Source organism: Convolutriloba macropyga, chromosome 6 (assembly GCF_964194025.1).
Source record: "Convolutriloba macropyga chromosome 6, txConMacr16.3, whole genome shotgun sequence".
Lineage (NCBI taxonomy): Eukaryota > Metazoa > Xenacoelomorpha > Acoela > Convolutidae > Convolutriloba > Convolutriloba macropyga.
In genome coordinates, this window is record NC_134473.1 from 58,235,771 (window position 1) to 58,258,971 (window position 23,201).

General features: G+C 35.2%; 1 protein-coding gene across 1 annotated transcript in view; it reads right to left on the minus strand.

Annotated features, from left to right (window-relative positions):
* The window catches only part of LOC142341360 (uncharacterized), a 79,754-nt gene that overhangs the window by 35,185 nt on the left and 21,368 nt on the right, over positions 1-23,201 (minus strand). The window contains exons 4-9 of the mRNA XM_075392288.1: positions 18,920-19,051; positions 14,824-14,853; positions 6,895-6,944; positions 4,057-4,197; positions 3,396-3,735; positions 2,023-2,482 (exon numbers count right to left, since the gene is read on the minus strand). Of these exons, the coding sequence (XP_075248403.1) occupies positions 2,023-2,482; positions 3,396-3,735; positions 4,057-4,197; positions 6,895-6,944; positions 14,824-14,853; positions 18,920-19,051 (1,153 nt within the window). The remainder of the gene's footprint in view (positions 1-2,022; positions 2,483-3,395; positions 3,736-4,056; positions 4,198-6,894; positions 6,945-14,823; positions 14,854-18,919; positions 19,052-23,201) is intronic.

A 23,201-nucleotide genomic window follows, 5' to 3' on the forward strand; every position in this document is an offset into this window, starting at 1 on the left:
GCCATACCGAGGTGAAAGTCGATAGAAAACCTCTTAAAAGCTCCGAGAGAAATTTCAATTATCGGAAAAAAATTTTTCGACCTCAATTTTTTGCTCCTAGCTATCCCTGGGCCTCAGTACTAAGGCTTTCCTGCTATTGAAAATCCGTGCAAAGGTTTGGAATCTTCATAAAATTGCCTCATTACAATTTTTGCGGTGTCATTCTTTACTCCTTAAAAAAATAATATCTTGTCAGAATTGTTACCATTATGTCATTTTGATGATGTTACCGTCTGAGCGGCCTCTAATTACTACTTATACTAAGGTTTTGCCCAGAGGAAGTTGTAGAGTTAAACCAACAGCAATCAGCTACAAACCACTTCAAATTCGTACTATTTATGTTTAAGAAAACCAAAATTTAGGCTCAGTTTGAAAGCTGATGAAGGTCTGCATGGATTTTTTTAATGGCTTTCACTTTAGACTGATGAATTGGCCCTAGTGTATACAATTTAAAAGGTCATATTCAACATAATGCAATATTGTTACCCTTCATTTTGTTATCAGATGTGAAAGTCGAAAGAAAACCTTCTGAAAGCTCCGAGATAATTTTCAGTTCTCGGGCAAAAAAAATTTCAATCCCAATTTTAAACTGTTGCGAAAAATTCATTCGTGTTCCAATCTACTTACACAGGGTATACCACGTGCCGGTTTCCTTTGATTTGGACAACTCCTTGGTCTGATAAAAAAATGATTACTTTGAAAATTCATTTTTCCCGAGGCAAGCTAGTTCAAAAAATTTTTCGTTTTACACTGTACATACACAAAGTATACCCCGTGCCCAGTTTAATTTGATTTGGACAAATCTTTGGTCTGATAAAAAAAAACCTACTTAAAGAATTCGTTGTTTTCGAAAATCGCAATCGAAAACTTCTGTATGAAATCCTAACCTTTTCCCTGGGCAAGCTATTGCAAAAGTTTTTTTCGTCTTACAATTTAAATAGACAGGGTATACCCCGTGCCAAGTTTGATTCCATTTGGACAACTCCTTGGTCCGATATAGAATTTTATTTTTAAAATTTGTTATTCTCGAAAATTGCAATTTTATGTTTGAAAACCTGACTTTCTGTTCTGTTTATCTAAAGACAACATTTCTTGTCCTGTGCAGTATAAAATCGAATTCCAGTAAAATTGTTGTTCAATTTGTAGCTCCTGGCTGCAAATCTTTTGTTTTTTTTAATATTCTGGCAACAAAAAATGACTTTTCAAATAAAAAAATCGGTTTTTTCTTAAGTGCACCCGTTCCTTGTTATAGGGACTTACCCCATTTTATTTTACGGTTTTTTGTATTTATATGTAATGGTGCTACATTTTGCTTTGTTCTTTTAGGTTCTGGCTCATCCTGAACCTTTGTATCTTTTTAGCTATCAGAGCCTCTATTTTTTGGGCTGGAAAGGAAGACTCGCTTAAAGTGCCGACAGTTTTTCATGCAGTTCGAGATATTAAGAGGTATCACGAACAAACCTGGACACAGTCATCATATTTTTTAAAAATCATACTAAGATCATATATGATTTCTTAGTACTCAGAAGAAAAATCATATGTGCTTATTCGTTGTTTTACCGAACGGCCTGGGTTATTGTTTCTTGGTTTTAATACAACGATCGTTTATGACTTCTTAAAAATCATAGAAATTCATATATGAGAAAATGGAAATCTTATTAAGATCATACTAAGATATAGTCAATGATTTGTATGGTATCATATATGATCTTAGTATGATTACTAAGAAGTGGCGACTCGGGCGGTACTCTGATCAGAAGTTATTTTGGTTAGGGTTGTCTGAAAATAGGCCATTTGGGTCTAGGCCCTTCTGCTCGGAAGGCAATTTGGTCTGATCGATACCTCATCTGGGCGACGTATTCTCTTAGCATTGCGCTCAAATTGTTCTGAGTTCCATATCTTATTCGAATTTATCCCTGAGTCCATTTGGCCTCAGTGGCAAAAAAATGATAATCAGACGGAAAGTAAAAGAAGATTCCTTACGATTAATTCCGTCTTGTTGCTGATTGAGAAGAGCAGCGTCTGGATCATAAGGACAGATCAGATATATGGCGATAGATACAGACTGGCTTGAATCAATTATGACAAAATAATCATAATTAGCTTCACTGGCCAATTGAGTAGAACACGAGAAGTAGATTACAAACACGTTGTTCACTTGCAACGCTCTCAGGTCCAGTCTCAAAGCGGTTCCCAGAGTAATTGACAATGTTACGTAGCGTCTTTCTTCTGGTAGTAAAGCTGAGACGTGATATTGATCTTCATCTTGAGGGACTGTGAAAGTGCTTATCTCGCAGGCGTCATAGAGGATTCCGGCAATGTCCGCCTCAAAATCGTCAAAATTTTGGTAGATTCTCACAAATTCTGGATCGGAAGCGACGTCTTCCAATGCAGATTCGTCAGCACCGTCGGCTAATCCAATCGAGTAAACAACAGACGGGAGCTAGAAAAAACAAAATTGGCAAATTTCTTTCTCGATGAAAAATCACATACATTTGGCGAATAAACTCGAACACATCATCTACAAATGGAAACTAAAATTCGACAAATAAAACATCTTCGGTAGAAATTTCTGCCGACTTTGAGTTCTTATTGTCCCATTTGCATTAACTTTGTTGAACTGAGTTAAATTCAAAAGCTCGGCTATTTTAAAGAGAAATTGATAAACAATTTCCGCAGATTCGAGTTATAAGCACATTGGAGTTATCAGTTAATCCATGGGGTAGAAACCTCATAGCCTGAACTCCGCATTTGAATGTAATTTATTTGCTTTTTATTGGTACTGAATTCAGTGTTGAAGCGTGAAAAAATAATTTAAAACAAACTGCTAATAAAAGTGATTTAAATATTTAAAGCGCATAAGAGATTTTTGGATTTAAGTTAAGAAAAAATAATTTTAGCAAAAAATGTCTCAGCTTAATATTTTGTAACAAATAAAGCATTGCTCAAAAATTTAATTCATTCTTAATAACCAGTGTTAGTGATGTTTTGATATTACAATTCAGTGCAACTAATAGTATATATAGTTACAAAATCGTGGGAGTTAGAAAAACATATAATGGGTAATAATTTAAAACTTTGTGGCAATTATTTTCCCCCATTTTGGAAGTAAATTCCCCCATTTTGGAAGTAAATTCCCCCATTTTGGAGCATACAACCTAAATTACACATATGTATAAACTAGTTAGACTCATTGTGAAAATCAGTTACGGGATTAAGTAACAGGCTTTCGTATTAAACGCAACGCATTTACGAAATTTTTTTTTCGATAAAAACCCCAAAGTGTACATTTTGGAATATAATGAAGAAGCCAAAAAGAGAAACCATTCATGAATTTTAAAAAAGGTGAAACTAACTTCGCGCAATTTATTGACAGTTGAAGTGGACAGAGCTCCATTTCCGTCTGTCAAGAAGAAAATGAACTTTCGGACCGAAGTGACATTTAGTCGAGATCTCGTGCTGTCTTCCATGATCCTGATGGCTTCGTCCAAACCAGCATCGAGATCAGTTCCGCCACTTCTTCTTGAGTGTGAGTCAAGGTAACTGATGCTTGCATTGACGTCACTTGAGAAGTCTCTGGAGTCGTACAGATATGATCCAAATATGGAAAAGGCAACTTGTGTTGCATCGACTGACATTGATTGACTGAGACGAGACAGAACTGCTTTTACAAAATCCAACTGCTGAACCCATTCGCTGAAATGAAACATTTTGTATGAATCATACTTTTCTATTATTGAGAAAAATTCTGTCAAAGCGTGATATTATGTAGTTAAAAGTCAAGTATTTGAGTGCCTTCGAATCCGTCTCGGATCGCGCTCACGTGCGCTCGACAGCTCTTTTTAAAAGTTATTATCACACCAGTGTTGAAATGAGTACTTATTCAATTAGCAGGACGTCAGTAGAAAGTAGAAAGTAAGTAGAAAGTTCTGAACACTGGTTTGATAATGAATTTCAAAAAAGACTAAATTTCTCCTGAATATGGTATTTTAAATCTGGCTTCTCAAGATATCATACCCATTGTCAATACTGCCACTGTCGTCCAACACAAAGACGACATCTGTGGGAGGGTCCACACACTTGAAACAACCAGTGCCATATTCGCCCTTGTTATCGTCCAGGATATCCGACTTGTTGATGAAGTGAGATTCCAGTAATCTGAAATTAGACAATAAATCATGCTAGTTTCGATAAGTCTAAAAATCGATACACTTTCTTGTTTTTGATATACATAGAACCTCAAAATCTTGAAACAATATGGATCAATGCAGTTGCATAATATAAAGGAGCACTGGTTAAATACAGAAAAAAACAGTGTTTGGAATCAAATTTCCTTTTCTTTCCCGACATCAAGAAGTTTGTTCTGATTAACAATTATAATAAATATTTGCGCTCTTTTAAACTGATGGGACTATCGATAACACTTTATATACCATTATAAAAATGTACAACGAGGTCAAATATGCTGGGGAAAAGGAAAATGTTCCCAATTGTAAAACTACCAATCTAGACAGTTCAATTAATTCAGCATTTTTCAGAGGTAGAAACGCTACACCATTTTGTTTGCAATCCTGACAGCATGCAAAATTTTCCCTACAGTCGAGTGCAGATTTATGCTACTTTGTAGACAGACCTTATTTCGTATGTTAAAACATGTGTTCTAACTTTCTCACGGAATATCGCAGAATTCCCTTGCTTCTGCAGATTGGTGAGGTGCGCCAAAAAGTTAAATTAATCCACACGATTAAAACGCTAAATTACATAGCAAACGAATAAGTACAGCTACAAAGCTCAAATGTGCCATCTTCACAAATGATAGCCAGCAAATTCAGAAAACCTTAAGTTTTGTTCCTATACCTTGCTAAGGCATCCGAGATCTCGAATGAGTTTAGTTTGCTCTAATCTGTACCTTAATATTCATCAGGGCAAATATGAAATTGTGTGGATATAGATACTAGAGCTATGAAACGAGGAATTAATTACAGCTGTGTTTATCTTTCCAACAAAATAGTAAAAAAAGGATTCACGGAGAACTTCGGGGAAAATTTTCAGCATAGGCAAAAAACTTTTGTGGAAGGTTGAAAAAATTTTCAAGGAAAAGCTTCTTTTTGCAAAATCCTGTTGCATTCTATACACCTATACAGCCTAGTCATATTCTATACACCTTCCCTTCGCGAAAACTCGATTATACGAATTAGTTTTGTGGAAACTAGGCTAACGCCAATTGAAACGCTTAAAGGAGGTACTGCAATATCAGCTGATGTTATACCATAATTAAGTGGGTCTAACAATTAACTTTTAGACAAATAGAATAAAAACAATTAAAAATTGATCAGAATTTTCGAATTACGAACATTTTCACGAGGCAGTTTAACCGCATTTTCAAAATTGTTTTGTGGGGTTTTTCAACTGGTAGTTCTAAAAGGTTTATATTAAAGCTATTAATAAGTAGTTTAAACATTCACCATTCTTTTCCGGTTATTTTTTAAAAAACCAAAAAACATTGGCCGCGATGACGATGAGTAAACTAAAAAAAGATGCAATACATTGATATATTTTGAAGTGTTTTCAAAAACTCGTTTGAATGTAAAGACGACTGTTAGGGACGCTTGACAACTTTATGGCATCACGTAATAAATGTGTTTCTGCGTAATCGCAGCGGAGCAGCATTAGGTTTTCACTCTGCAGTGTATTAACAGTAGCCTGTTCTCAGCTTTCCTTTTTCAATTATTCCCCAAAACTCAGACTGTTCATTTTGTGAGCATGAAAGCTCTTTTTTGGTGACCATGGCCTTTTTTATGCGTCGGAGACCTTCATGTGGTACGATTATTGCTGCCAACATTGGTCAGGCTATGGTCAACCTGAAGCTATGGTTAAGTAAGGGATCATCCTTAGAGACTGCTTCACGGAGGCAGGGGATTGAACTCTCAATCCTTGGCGTGTGAATCACACACCTTACCTCTCGGCTATCACGCCACCTGAGTTAAGTTGTACCTCTTTTAAGTGTTATAACTGCTAATCGCCTAATTTTCACAAAACTTAAGGTCATGATTTGTGCCTAATGGCTACAAAAGTTTGTTAGGCTAATCGAGTTTTCGCCTGATATCCCATCCCACAACTGATGAGATGTTGCTGCCCAGCATGTTTTGTAGATGGCTAGGTATTGCGTCACGGTTTTCAGATGTCTTAAGTTGACGTAACTTATTGAGCAAAACAAAGATTTCAGCTAAAGAACAACACTAAATATCACAACATTATTTAATGCAAGCATAATATAATAATCCGAGCCAGACAATTTTCCTTAAAAGTTACAGTTCACAAAATTAGCAAAGGACTTTAAGTAATTTTCAAGTTTTTAAGCCTTTTTTCCAAACTTCTGATTTCGCTTTTTTGAAAACTTTCAATTGGCTGTCATTTTTGCATTCCGAACGTCTGCAGTTCTCTGTTTGAAAGAGTTTTTATTGTGAAATCTCAGACAGCGTTCTTATTTTGATTGGATTTCAGTCTGAAGTGCCAAAAGTAAATTTTTTAATATAAAAGCGAGGATGGCAGAGACACTATTATGTAACGTGCTTCCATGATCGCACTGTCACGGTTATCCACACCATAACTGTTTCCCACGATTTCATTATAGTATTGGGATAAATAATTCTTCAGGTACTTCTAAATTAATACCAGCAAACTAAACATTTTACCGTATGATGTAGTGAACAAGGTTCGTTTGAAAAGCCAACTCTCGTTTTGAAACAGTTTTTTTTTAATTTGTCAAAATAAGCCTCAGAATCGCCCCGAAATTGACTCACATATATAGATACATTCATCGGTGATGAAAAGGAGTATTAATTAATCGCTTACCCACTGAGGTCTTGAATTCCCATTACTTGTTTCCAATACGCCCATTGATCCTGAAACGGTAATCGTTGTATAATCCACGACAATTATCTAACTGAAAATAAACTGCGACAATAATAAACTTTTGAAATGATATTATGGGAGTAACAAGGGGGAAATATATGAATTTTCAAACGTGAAATTCATCTGACCAGCGGTACAGAACTTCAATCTGGACAATTGTTTAGGCCTAGACTTATGAAAAGACCATGCTTGACCAAAAAGTGGTGTGAAAAGACCATGCTGGACTCAAACAGCCCATGAAAAGAATTTATCTGGACCTAATCGTTCAGCTAGACTTTGGCTCGACCAAAATTTGTGAAGCTGGACTTTAGCTCGACCCAAATATGATGCTCTACTTTACCTCGACATAAAATGTTCATGCCGGACCCAAAAAATTACATTTGCACTGAAGAATGGCCTTCGCTTATAACGTAGTCAACGGGTTTTATCGTTCAATTTTTTCAACGTTTCTGATATTTTTTTCGAAAAAATGAACTGTGCTGTTATAAATACAATTGAAAAAACTAATTTTAGAACCAAATGAACTAAATCATAACACACTAATCTCATTGCTGATGAAATGGCGGTGGCAAGGCTTTCTTAACTAGTTGAATTCAACCAAACAAATTCGCTATATTGTTCTAAAAACTAATATTAGAACCAAATGAACAAAATCATAACACACTAATCTCATTGCTGATGAAATGGCGGGCGATGGCAAGGCTTTGTTAACTAGTTGAATTCAGCCGAACAATTTCGCTTTATTGGTTAATTGCGAAAACTAATTTATCTTAAGAATTAAATATTACTTAAGATTTTTTGGCAAAATCCACCTGTTTTTCGAAGGTGGACTGCTTGTTGCAACGCTAGTTTGGTGTTGCTGATAGGTGTTACATATCTACAAAAGGAATCATAGAAAAATTAACTGTTATTAATCCCACAAAATGCGATCTTCGACTCATGAAAAGACCATGCTCGACATATTAAAAGACCATGCTTGACCTTAATTTGCTATGTAAAGACCATATCTGGACCATGAAAAGACTTTACCTCGACTATATTTAGGAGCTTGACTGTGTATTTATAGTCAATATTGGACCCCCCTACAAGAACTATAAGATCTTTTCATAAGTCGATGTCTAAACCTGGGAAAACTTCGTTAAAAACTTTGAAATACCTTTTCGAAATTTTGAGATGGGAATTTTGAATGACTGTAGTTGCCACACTAGTGCCCTAATTCATAAGATTTTAAAACAAAAACACTCAAATGACATGTTAAGTCTATACACGGCAACATTTATAATTTAGATCTCCAAAACCGGAATATTGTTATTATCCCGGATTGACCCAACCCCCCCCCCTACATCTACCTTCGTCAAAATAAAAAAATCTTTGGGGTATATAGTAATGTTTGGGGTATATAGCATCACCGTTACCGTGTAAAATCGGACAGAAAATCCTAATTAAAATTATTCATGCTTTTCTCAATTTTTTTCTCACAGCATTCAAACTTTCTTTCACAGCAAAGCGCCTGCATCTTTTTGCGATGAATGCGGTGAAAGCGGTGAATTTTTGTAAGATTTGCTGTTTATAGCAGTGAAAAATTCATTTTTACCGCATTCACCGGATTTCTTACGAAAAAGAAACTGCCGTACACAGGTTAGAACCCCTCACCTCGTGCATGTCAACGACTTCTAATTGCTCTGCTTCATCTGTCACTGTTTTTCGCGGTGATTGTTTATTTTTAACGCTGAGGCAATGAAAAAAAATGAGGATCTTTCCCATTATAGCCAACCTATAGACCTCTCATTCATGGTAAATATACCATAATGCGGGCTATAATTTCATAGGGTGCAAACTTTTTTTGGCCGTCGAGAAAAATTGATAGGATAAAAAAATATGAACACAAATTTTGGACAATTCACTGTGCGTTAGCTGCAGTAGGAGTACCGTTCTGTAATAGAACAACTTTTAGAAGGATCAGAAACCTAATTATATCGACCCTTTATTGTTTTTGCCTTGCAGAAATTTAATCGAAAAAACGCTTATGTTATTGCTACGCAGAATGAAAATTCAAAATTTTTTGTCCGTTGAAGCTGGCGGAATTTTAAAAAAAACAATAAATATCTTCATCGAAAATTTAAGGATCTTATCTTGCAAGATCTTGAAAGATTTGTGGAAGATAAGGATCTTGCATCTTGCAAGACATGACACGATAACCGTTGGAGTCTGGGGTCTATTTTTCATATTTTACGTTCATCGTATACTCTCCAATGAAGTTTTTCAGCAGATCAAAAGATGAGCAATCCTTTTTTAAAATATCGGAGCAAGCGAAGCTAGTTCACAGTCGGAAAAATCACAAAGTTTTGATTTAGAGATCAGAAATTCCATCACCGGTTCTTGAGAACGTCTTGCTTTATTTTTGTCAAGTCTCGACTCCCGTATATCGTTGACGGTATTTGAGAACAAGGAGGCTTGGTAATATGAGTTCGCACAAGAAGTTCCGACCCCTCTCATCCACATTTTTGGCAGAACTGTCTGCCGTATGAGGAACAGATAGAAAACCCCCGAAAAAATGGTGTATGAACAAAATATCACCTCCAACGCAAATTACTCAGTGGAGTACAAAATGCTGCATTAGATATTAGATCTACCAATATTAAATATTAAGAAAACGAGTCAAGACGAACAACAAAATCAAACAACAACAACAAACAATAATTACATACAAAATTTTATGTCCACGTTTTTTTTAAAAAATAAACTTAAAAACAAAGTCAAAAAAGCGTCAGATAAAACTGAAGCTCAACAAAACAAAATAACTTGTGTTTCACTTGAAAAGATTTGGGACCAGTCCATAATAGGGCTCGATAACAATTAGACAAAAAAGAGAAAAACTATCAAGCTAAAAAATTCGCGCATAGTTTTTAATAAATTAACTTCATAGCAATAAAAACCATTAACTATCAACTAAAATTATCCAAAAACTTTATGATCACCTATTACTCTGCAGGAGAGCCTTAAGATCAGTCAATATTCAATTTTTTGTGCGGTTACAAAAAGAACAACAAATAGAGACAACAAACGAAAATTCCATTAAAACTTGAGAGAAAACGCTGTCGAAGCCGGAAAGTCGGATTTTGCACCTCAAAATATATTTTTTTGCGCTTTCTTCAAACGCCAAAAATAAAGTATGAAACCTTTCACTAGGTAACAAGTCGACAAAAAGAGGAAAAACTGAAAAAAATAAGAAAATGTTGTTTTTTTCGAAAACAATTATTTTCGAAGTCATAAAAGCCATTAGCTACAAAATGACAAAAATAAATAGGCTCGTTCATTCACCTGAAGGAAATTCGTGTGATCTTTACGTTTTCAGAATATAGCTTACCTCTACAAAACAACGTCAAATATCAACAAGAAAAAAAAATTTTTTGCGAAAAAACCGTGTCGAAGCCAGTAAAATCATATCGAACTCTTTAAAAAGATTTTGTACAACTGCAACTTCCCTCGACAACTGTAACATCAAAACACACTTGCAATTAATGAGATTGGATAATGAATAGAAAAAAATCAAAATTTCGAGTAGACAAAAAAAAACAAAAAACAAAAAGGCAAAAAAATAAGTGCTTTTTTTATTTTTGATTACAATTAATTTCAAAATCATATATCACGGAAGCCATCAGCTATTTATTCAAATCAGAACATAATCTGATCTTTGCCATAAAAAAGTCAATGAGACCTGTTTTAATCCAGAAAAAATTAATGCGATTAACAAGACAAAATAAAAACGACAGTTAAAGTCAAAGGTAAAACATTCAAGAAAGTGGTGTTGAAGCCGTTAAAACCATATCCTATACCATTAAAAAAACTGATGTGTTCAATTGTGCCTCACTTTGAGCACCAATAAGATGATCTGTGAATTGTCAACAATGTGATACTGTGAAAAAGAACGAGAAAAACCGTGAAAACTGAGCGAAAAATGTGAAAAATCCAGATACCCATAGTTTAACAAGTAAAACCGCAATAATGATTCAATAATACTTCAACAGAAAGAAGAAATCTTCTGTTGTTGCTGAAACAATAAGCCATTGTTTATTTAAAAAACAAATATTTTTAAATGTCAAAACGACCATAAGCTTTCGATTTAAAAAAATGGATAAAGTAACCTTTAACTGCTTTATCACCCAATGGAACCCATCATTGGTGAGATCTGTTTTCTGAACTGTTCGTTTTTTTTAATTACATACAAAAAACATATAAAATACGGTAACATATTTTTTTAAAAGAACGAATGATTATAATCCGAATTAATTTTGGAATGTAACAGTAAAAGATTAGACCAAAACCGGCCATGCTATTGCTGATCGTCACTCAAAACAATTAATTGTTTCCAATAGCATAGGTCATAGATGTAGAATGTTTGTTGATTCAAATTCAAATAAATATGCTGCGTTTTCGATAATCATCGTGTAAAGATAGCAAAAAACGGCAAACTTTTTTAAAGCACTCGCATTGAAAGTAGAACTTGACCCTTTGCAGTTTACAAAGATTGTGTTAGTGGTTTTTGTGAGTCTGCTGCCGGCAAAATTAAATAAACTGGACTAAAGAAGCTTGTTTCGTGCAATTTTTGGTGAAAAAGGCTGAACTTTTGAAATATTCAGCAAACATTTTAGCCAAAAAACGCAATCAAAATAGTCAACAATAACATTTGGCCTTCAAAAACAAAAATGACAGCATTATTAATATCAGTTTCCACAAATTTTATAAAATTGACGAAATTTCACGCAAAAATTCCGGATAATCTCAATAAAAGTTACGCGAATCGCTCTAATATTCACAAAAAATTTAAACCTCTATAATTCGATCTAGAAAAAGAAATTTAAAAAAATTGTACTAATTCTATATTCTTTGCTGGACGGGATTTTTAATGATACCACTCACAACTCTCTACAATGAATATACCGATGGGCCAAAATTGACTGAACGAAAAATCCCATTTGAGCATATATTTCCTCCACTCCTCAAGAAAGGTCGGAACTTTTATGAGACTCACGCAGTTGTCTATTGTACGCAAAGATAGTTGTTCAAACTTATCCACGTGTTTGTTGAAACCCTTGTGGACAAAGCTACCGATTTTGCTCAATTTTGCGCCAATTGAACAAAAATGATTGTTTGATTCACGTTAGATAACAATAATAGCAGTTTCCTCAAAAATGTATACTATGAAGGCCACTAAAATACTTTGACGACCCCAATAGTCTGTTTCAACATGTGTTCTTTTTCTGTTTGAAGATTATACTGCTTATATTGATGTTTGACTTTTATCAAAAAAAAGTTAGCCGGTAAAAGTTATCCTCTCCAAGAGAGATGTGCTCCCAGGTTGAGGTCAAGACCCAAATTTTTGTCTGATCAGACTTTCCAGACCGAAATTATCCCTGATCAGACTTTCCAGATGGAAATTCACCCTGATGATCAGGCTTTCTAGACCCAAAATACCGCTGATCAGACTTTCCAGACACAAAAGGGCTCTGATCAGACTTTTCAGACCGAAGGTGTTCTGATCAGACCCTCTTCAGACCATGATCCGGACTCAAATTCAGACCATTGCGCAGACCTTAATCAGACTATGATCAGACCCAGTTGCGCTCGAAGCATTTATGGTCAGACCCAGTTACGCTTGCAGCCATTTATGATCAGACTGAAAGTTCCGATCAGACTCAACTGCGCTCGAAACAGTCTGATAAGAGAAAAATTTTATCTTCTAGTTTTGCTATAATATATTCTTTTCATAAAAACTGATGTTTGCAGTATTTAATTCATCTAAGGAAAAATCAATTGTAAAGTATTGCTAAAGGAAACGAAACCCAACTGTTGAGAACAAATTTTATTTAGTGTACAGTTTAGTGTATATTTCTGACTCAATGGATGAGTTTAGACAGCTTTCCATATGAAACACCGTGGTCTCCTGTTTATCAAAGTTTCTTCTGAAAGGGACCGGCCTCTGCTATCAGCTGGACTCCTTTTTTCTGATCAGAGCTATCGGACTTATGATCGGTCTCTGATCAGAACGCTGTTTTGTGGCTGCTTCTTGGCAGAGCCAACATCTCTCAGTAAAAAAAAAACAAAAAGAATTGAAAAAAAATATTGCGCTCGAAATGGTCCCTGATCGGACCCAATTGCGTTCGAAGTGGGCTCTGATCAAACCTAAGTGCGCTCGAAGAGGTTAAGATCAAACACGATTGCGGTCGAAGTCGCCTCTGATCAGACAAAAGTGCGCTCGAAGAGGTTATGGTCAGACCAAATTACGCTCGAAATTGGCTCTGATCAAACCCAAGTGCGTTCGAATCCCTCTTTGATCAGACTTTTCAGACCAAATCGACCTCTGATCCGACCATCTCCAGACCATCGTCCAGAATGTAGTGCGCTCGAACTTCCTTCCAGACCCTGTAATTTCGGTCTGGGAACACACGGGTTTGCGCTCGACTGGGTCTGATCATAAACCAATTTGGGTCTGGACCTCAACCTGGGCTCCTATTATAAAGGGCCACTCGATGATCGTTTGGGCGCGGTGGACTTGACGTTAACTCTAGAAGTATGCAGCTCCCAAATTTTTGAAGACATTTTTGTATTGTCACTGTGATGGGCGGTGCTGATCACAGAGGAACGTCACGTCATACCTATTTTAAAAAACCGGTGAATCAGGAACATCCGGTAAGTCACGGGTCGAGTTGTCACCGCTGAAAATTGCTGAAAAATGTAAGATTTGCGTGAATTTGAGTAAAAGTGTAAGATTTGCGTTCAATGCGATGGATGTGGTGAAAAAAATCTGTGAAGCGCTGACTTTTTTCACCGCTTAAGCGGTGAAAGAAATTTTTCACCGCTACCATCAGAATGCAGTGAAAAAAATTTTTTACCACTAAATTACCAAATCTTACAAATAGTCACCGCGCTAATTTCAATGCTTATTTTAAATTCACAGGCAATATCATTGAAGTAAGTGACAGATGGCAAAGTAGAATAAGAAGTTGTTGACATTCAGGAGGTGAAGGGTTCGAACCCGTGTATGGCAGTTTCTTTTTTGTAAGAATTGTTTCTTTTTCACCACTAAAAACCGCAAAAATTCACCGCATTCAACGCTAAAAGTTGCGGGCGCTTTGCGGTGAAATTTTTTTTTCACCACTATTCACCGCTAATCTTTTATTATTTTTTGACCAAACCTCGACCCGGGCGATTCTTCCTCAACCCGGGCCCTTTCAAATAAACAACTCTGGGAAAATTAGCCGACGGTGTTTAGAAGAAAAAGAACAACTGAGAAATTAAGTCGACAGTTTGATTATTAATCGTCCAGAAACCTCACTATTCCATAAATGGGTTGTTCGGTTGGCCATTATCTTTGGTGTATGGTCGGGTGGCGCTCTAAAGGGACGATCCGTGGCTGCACTCACCCCACTGTCGAGAAGAGGGGGAGGATGTGCAATCACAGATAGTGCTTTGTTAGTCTAGTTGCTAAAAACTGTTCGCATATTTGTCCGCTTTCTAAATACCGTTTTAAATTGGCCAATCAAAGGTTCAGAATCACTATACTCGCACTTTCCATAAATTGTCGACTCAGTTCCTCATTTTTTGGTTGTCAGCCAATACGGCGGTCACCCAAATAAAGTGAACCATTTAGTCCTTTATACATCTTTAATTCCGCAAAGTGTATCGCGCAAAAAAGCGAGTCAAACTGTGATATACGGCGACGAAGGAACGATTATACCATTGGGTGTATACTGCTATACAATATATCAATGTAAATTTTACTAAAACAAAACAGTATAAGTGATATTAAAAACAACAACGCTTTTAGTGGTAAAATTAGTAATAAAACAATTTGGTAGGTACGCTTACCTGAATGTTTCGTCGAGGAGGGATGGTACTCTGAAAACATACAAAAAGACATTTTCGCAACGGAAAGATTTAGAGTTGCGCTCAATTCAAATTGAATATTAACCGATTGCTCCTTTAACGGTTAAACTTTTTGTGTCTATTTTTTAAAACGTTAAAAAATTGTTTGTTTTCTTTCATTTATTTATATAATTAGAAATATGGAAGAATGCATAACCTTATAACTTTATATAGGTAATTAAATTACTACTTTCAATTCTTGTTGTAACTGCTCTTGCGATGTTGGTAAAGTAACGCAAAAATTTTACATGGCTCAGAAATTGTCGTTTTTCAATGCCAGAAAATTGGTGATGCGTTTGGTGTTAAACGTAGGAAATTATCGATATGTTCGGTTTTTATGAAGAAAAAAATTCAATAAAATTGCACGTACTTTCAGACTTTTGTTCTAAGAAGTTTATTTGAAATTCCTACAAACAGAAGTTTACAGAGCGCTCTTACTGCATTCTAAACAAAAAACTCAAATTTTTGAATGGAAAAAAATTCATCTGACTAATTCTTTTGTTAGAAATGAAATTTTCCGATTATTTTTCACCTTTAAACCTCAATACAACAAACAATTCCTACATTTAACGAAAAACATAAAGAACGATTCCTTCTGTTAGATATCAAACATACCATACAAATTATTCTAACCAACCATGCGAAGTTTTTTTTGCGTTTGAAACCAAATATACACAACCGTCCGTGCTTCATTTTTGTTCCTTCTTCTGGACTGGGACTGACATAGCGCTCTCAAAACTTCGATCGGCTTTGAAATTGATCAAAATGGATTGAAAATTCAGGCAGGCGTCTTGTGCTGAGACATTTTTGAGCAAAATCAACCAAAACTCCACGTTAGAAGATAAATATTTTGCGGCCCTCACTGAGGCTTGCTCAGTTTCAAGTGTGATATTTATGGTCGCTCTTCAAGCTGTTATCCACTTTCATTGCAATTTTGAAGATCAGAGGATATTAATTGCGTAACGGTAACCAGAATTCGAAATTCATTTCGCAAGGCTGCAAATTAAAAATGGTCACCTTTTTTCTAATTTTTCTCAGCACAGCTTTAACTATTTTACTAATATACGATGTTGGTAAAGTAACGCAAAAATTTTACATGGCTCAGAAATTGTCGTTTTTCAATGCCAGAAAATTGGTGATGCGTTTGGTGTTAAACGTAGGAAATTATCGATATGTTCGGTTTTTATGAAGAAAAAAATTCAATAAAATTGCACGTACTTTCAGACTTTTGTTCTAAGAAGTTTATTTGAAATTCCTACAAACAGAAGTTTACAGAGCGCTCTTACTGCATTCTAAACAAAAAACTCATATTTTTGAATGGAAAAAAATTCATCTGACTAATTCTTTTGTTAGAAATCAAATTTTCCGATTATTTTTCACCTTTAAACCCCAATACAACAAACAATTCCTACATTTAACGAAAAACATAAAGAACGATTCCTTCTGTTAGATATCAAACATACCATACAAATTATTCTAACCAACCATGCGAAGTTTTTTTTGCGTTTGAAACCAAATATACACAACCGTCCGTGCTTCATTTTTGTTCTTTCTTCTGGACTGGGACTGACATAGCGCTCTCAAAACTTCGATCGGCTTTGAAATTGATCAAAATGGATTGAAAATTCAGGCAGGCGTCTTGTGCTGAGACATTTTTGAGCAAAATCAACCAAAACTCCACGTTAGAAGATAAATATTTTGCGGCCCTCACTGAGGCTTGCTCAGTTTCAAGTGTGATATTTATGGTCGCTCTTCAAGCTGTTATCCACTTTCATTGCATTTTTGAAGATCAGAGGATATTAATTGCGTAACCGTAACCAGAATTCGAAATTCATTTCGCAAGGCTGCAAATTAAAAATGGTCACCTTTTTTCTAATTTTTCACAGCACAGCTTTAACTATTTTACTAATATAATTGTACATCTTCAAAATAATTGTGAAAACTTAAAACCTCCACTTAAAACAGAAAATGGAAAATTATGAATAATTTTTTTAAAAGCATTGATAATGAAAAGAAAGTCAAGCAGCATAATTTGTGGTCTAAAAAATTTTTTCTTTATAATTGCCAGAAAAATGTAGAAGTCACAATATCTGAGGTTAGACAATTTTCAGAATGGAAATTCACAAACAAAAGATTTTTCGTGTTCTTCGCAAAAAAAATTAAAACAAAGAAAATCAATTATTATTGCTACTTGTTGATGTAAGAGATGTAAAAAAGAACTTTCCATTCTTTAAATTTTTACTGTTCAAAATTGAGCTGAGGAATCCGAATTTGTAATTTTCCAATGGCTAAGCAACTGTAATAGTACAATACAATTAAAAACAACACTCGTCAACGGTGAATGGCTACAACTTTTTTTTGTATTGGAGACTTAAGTTAGACTTCATCAAAACAAAATACCATTTTCTTAACTCCCTGTTTGCTCTTCAGAAGTAACCCGGGTCGAGGTTTTTGGGTAAATTTTTGTGAGAAATGCGGTGAATGCGGTGAATTTTTGTAAGAAATGCGGTGATTGCGGTGAATGCGGTGAAAATAGATATTTCACCGCATTTCACCGCATTTCTTACAAAAATTCAACGCAAAATTCACCGCATTTCTTGCAGAAATTCACCGCATCGAGTTTTGTGGCAAAATAATGTAAGAAATGCGGTGAAAGCGGTGAAAAAAAATAATTCACCACATTTCACAGCATTTCTTACAAAAATTCACCGCGACATTCACCGCATTTCTTACAAAAATTCACCGCATATGATTTCCAAAGTTAGACTTGATTTAAATTCACATGAAATTTTAAAGCTTAAAGTAACAGTCGGCGCAGTGGACTAAGCAGTGGATGACATGCAGGAGGTCATAGGTTCGAACCCGTGTGGTGATGATTCTTTTTTGTAAGAATACTGAGGATGCGGTGAAAATAAATAATTCACCGCGATTCACCGCATTCACCGCAAAAAGATGTCAGAAATACGCGGTGAAAATTATTTTTTTTCACCACATTTCACAGCATTTTTTACAAAAATTCACCGCGACATTCACCGCATTTCTTACAAAAATTCACCGCATATGATTTCCAAAGTTTACTCAATCTGATTTAAATTCACATGAATTTTTAAAGCTTAAAGTAACAGTCGGCGCAGTGGACTAAGCAGTGGATGACTTGCAGGAGGTCATAGGTTCGAACCCGTGTGGTGATGATTCTTTTTTGTAAGAATACTGAGGATGCGGTGAAAATAAATAATTCACCGCGATTCACCGCATTCACCGCAAAAAGATGTAAGAAATACGCGGTGATAATTATTTTTTTTCACCACATTTCACCGCATTTCTTACGAAAATTCACCGCCAAACCTCGACCCGGGAAGCATGCAATTTTTGAAAACAAGCAAAAGCAAGTATTTTCTTCAGAGGTTTTCTTGATTTGATGTAGCTCTATTAAAGCTCTGTACAGATTTGTGAAGATTTGTACAGAAACAATAAAAAAGTTTAAAAAAATGTAGCAGAACCACAAATTTTTTTAAAAAGTTGTCGACTTTGCATACTTACACAAGTTCAACGAAAATTAAACTGAGATTACGCAACTGCATACAATGATGGTCTAATGTTACTACTTCATCTTACGATAAATATTATCCTCCAGGATCTTATTGCATGCTCAAAACGCGCGCGAATAATAGATACCTAAATTGAGCGGAAACGTGCTACAAGCTTTGTTACCTACTTTTCGCACCGAATGTTCTTTTATTCCGCAAAATTGGCGGAACCCCTTTTGCGAAAAGTAAGATACAAAGGATATCTCCTAATTTCGTTCATTGTATGTATCTAATTTTCGAGCCAATTTTACTAAGGCGGAAATTTTGGGTATACCTCTGCATCGTAATGCCCGCCTTACCCCCCTAAGGTGCGTTCATTTAGACTGGATATAAGGTCTTTCGGTATAGGACCTCAACCAATGGAGACGTCTTATCAGGTTTCATTGGGTAAGTTTTCAAGATAAATTTTCGGAAATTCCAGAATTACTGGTGTTTATAAGAGGCGAACAAACCGAAGTTCGTGTATTATAATCCTGCATGAGTATGACAGCAGTGAGTGTATTGTAAATTGGTCTGAAGATGTCATTGCCAGTTGCAGCCTGAAATCGGAATCCCAAATACTCCTCAATCAGGTTCACGTCAGTCTAAACGAAGTAAAAAACGCTAATTTTGCTATACGGCCGTTTCCCAATTTACCCCCTCGCCCCCACCCCCCCCCCGCGCAATAAATAATCGCCCCAAATTATGGCATGATTACAGTAATGAGCGGATTTGCGTTATATAACGACTACTTGTGTCCCGAGTCGAGGTCCAGATTTATGTTCATACAACAGGTTTTCTGGGGTGGGGATTAAAAATTGACCTTTTTATAAATGATCAGCAAGACTTTTTTGTCTGGAAATTGTCTGATAATAAGTCGGAGAGGTCTGTACATAGGTGACGTGTGTTTGCGTGTGAGGGGGGGGGGGTATAAAGGGTAAAACGGTTGATGTATTCGAGTTTTTGGTTCTGATGAGTTCAACGAACCGGAAAAGTTAAACTCAGTTGAGGGTCTATTAGTTTTAATTAGAACCATGTCAACCGTTAACCAAAGAAATGCAATTAATTCTTTTCACAATTTTTGAGTATTCTTACTAGTGAAAACTGCTTTTAAAAAACTCCAACGCAATTCTTCTTAAAAGACGAATCATCGTATCACAGCATAATGCAAGTGAAAATTTTGTCTGCAGGAGACCTTCAGGTTCTCATAACAAAAAACGAGGGCAATATAGACGAGGACAGATGCGGACAAGCCAAAAGTTGATCTCATATATCACGATTAGTTCTAAGATAGCATGAACCGGCAGATTTTTAAGAAAATAGCCACGCTTTCTGATGTTCTCAGATTTTTGAGCACGTTTAGCTTTGCTGAGGTGATGCATCGTTGAACGTTTGTGCAAACTTTTCGCTAATAATGTTTTTCTAGAATTTTTACTTTAAAAGCGGTTTACCAAAAGCGGCTTTACAATAAAACGCGGTAAAACTCAAAAATAGCTTCTTTTACTTCTCATTAAAAAATCTCATAGAAAATTTTCTTGCCTGAAAACTCCAACTACTAATCTCAAAATTGTTTCAAATAGTTTCCCAACACTTCTTTAAGGATGGTGTATGTTAGTGTCGCTTTTTCCTCTTCAGCAAAGTTCACAACACTTTTTATACAGTTAGTGAGGGGTGCCATATTCAAGCACACTTCTTTCAACTATAAAAACTATTTAAAAAGTTGAGTTTCTGGACTGACCCTCGAATCCACGCCACAGCCGCCATAGTTTCATTTAATCCCTGGCAGTAAAGCTTCGACCTACTTGCTTTTAAGATTTTTAAACAATACCCTGATGTTTTTTCAGTAAAATCGTAGAATCGCAGAAGGTCTGCTTACTAATGAGTCCAATGTTTTTTTGTTCGTTTTACAGACTCAAGTTTTGTCCATTTTAACCTATTAAATTACCTTAAGCTGCCTGAGTCATCAAATTTAGTTTGATGAATGGCTTCATAGGTGCTTTCACTACTTCTCAGCTTTTTCAGTAAACAGACTTATTTTTATTATTCATTTTGCTACTGTTCCCAGAAAAATTGATTACTTATTAGACCTTCCTCCAAGATCAGTTTCTCTTTTTTGTTTCTGTTTTGAAACTCTCAAGCGGAACTAAATTGTTACAAAAGTTAAATGTTTTTTAAGGAGATATGTTTGCTTTGAAGTATTATTGGAATCGAGAACAACACAATCTAATCCAAAAAAATTAAATCTGTTTCTGTTCAAAATAAATGCTCCTAATAGCAGGTGTATAGCTCAGAAATTTTGCTGAGAGAGCAAGCAACCTTACTTCGCATTTCCACTGAAATACAGCTCCGCATCTGATGATGAAAAAATCAAAAAACCTTTAAAATAATGATTTGCCAAAAATTCGTCAAACTATTGTCTTTAATGAGGACGGAAGGCTCATTAATTCAGTTTCTTTGCAATGAAGGCAAAATGAAGAATTATTTTTGTAAGTGATACCGCCAGAATGCTTTCAAATACTAGTGAGAATAAAAAATCTCCTTATTCTGTTCATCTAGCTTATCCAAAAGTAGTGGATAAAAGGTTCTATCGAACCAAGCACTCAACACTAACGTGTATTCGCGCCTGATTGGATAGCACCTTTTATCCACTACTACATATACACATTCCAACAAAGCACTGAACAAAGTGTATTCGTGCTTTGTTGGATACCACTCTATATCCACTACTACATATACACATCTATATTTCCCATTCTTATACAAATAAAAACAATCATATCTTATCTCACTTAGTGCAATCCACTTGGTGCAGAGTTATGCTGGTAATTAACCGTTATCAGACGCATAGTCCGGGTTCTATCCCCACTTACTTCAGTGGACGTCACCATATATGTAGATAAATATACAATCTACATTTAAAATCTATAGATCTAAATCCACTGATATGTTGAGTTACTTTAAAAATTACACAAGTTATGTATAGATTTGGATCATTATAATGCATTTTCCACGCCTTACCTTTACAACTATCACATTTTACTGATGTAAACATTTTATTTTTTATTTTTCCAAAAAAGATTTTTTGTTCTTGAAAAAAGAAGATTTTTAAAGTAGAAAACGTAAACTTTTGGTATATTTGTGATTTTGTCTTTGAAACAAGGAAACAGTTGGTCAAATATAATAAAAGTGATGAACTCTTAAACAGGGCGAGAAAGGAGTATGAAGATGAGGTGGAAGATGAAACTATGGAGAGGGTGAATGATTCAGATCAAGATGAATACTTTCTCAGACTCAAAACTGAAACAAAAACCAAAACTAAATCTGAATCCTCAGACAAAACTATGACGAGGGTGTATGATCCAGATGAAGATGATCACATTCTCAAACCTATAGAAAATATTGGGCCCAAAGCTATAATACCATGTTGGGCCTGTTGGAAAGCGTTTTAAAATAATTCAACTCTAAAAACTCATAGGAATAAACACTGGAGAGAGAACATAGCTACAACTAATGATTATGTTATTAAGTCAAATTTGAATCAGAAACAGATATATGTTACTAAGTTCAATAATGAAATTATCCAAAATATCAATGAGTCAGTAGATTATTTATTAGATGAATTTATACCATTTAAATCATATAAATATAAAGTCACTGTTAATTGTTTTCATAAGAAGAGAAAGTTAGATGGAGACCTAAAGACTACTATTATGAACTTTAGAACAGAAGAGGATATGACTAAAGATTTTCGACTAGATCTAAATCAATGGCTTACAGAAACAAATGAAGGCTATGGTTATGACTAGGAGTTTATTGGCATGACAAATAAACAATTAAGTTTAGCAAAAAATTAAACCATCTCTACAATCCCTTACTGAACTACCAACTGATTTAAGAAGTAAAACAAGAAGCACTATTAAATATTAAAAGTAATAAATTTAATCGTCTTCGTTTGTGTTTTACAGCAGCATTATACCCTGTAACTGACCCTGCAACTAGGGAAAATAAATATGTTAGCAATCTAGTTGAAGACTGGGAAGATAATGAATATGTTAATGATTATTTTTAAAAAAATACAGAATAAATATAATATTAACATATAGTTTTACGAACCTTCAACTGTAGATAGTTCAAAAGTTGAACGATTAGATAATTGTACAAACTTTGTCAGATCGTAAGAATATCGGTTGAGGACGGTCTTTTTTAATTCCAGGTCTAGACTGGAGAAAATTTCTATCTGGAACTCATTACAGTACGTTAAACTAAGTTTGGGTTCAAACTTCGCAAGAAAATTTCAAGAGGTAGTATGTATTCCGACCAAAATTGGGTTCTTAAAGAACGTTTGACAAATATTGGGCGTGAAAAGAGAGATGCCGTTCTATATTGTATGAAATAATCCGTGATTGACAAAGAGTACTTGGATATGAAAACAGCGTGGTCTACCGTAATGGACATGAGAAACCGTGATAAACAATCATTTTGTCTGGAGAGAGCGTGGTAGTCTGGCTTTTTGTATCAAATTAACATGCTCGCAAAATAATAGGTTTGAAACAAGGCAGCTCGGTAATGTGCGATCGCAAATAAGGTTCCGACCCCTCTCATCCACAATTTTGGCATAATTGCCTACCAAATGAGGAACAGATAGAAAAACACAAAAATTCAAGTATTTTTCAAAAAAACTGGCGTATGAACGAAAAGATAGCCTCCAAAGCAAATAACTCTGAAGTAATAACTGTAGTAAAAAAAGATGCATCA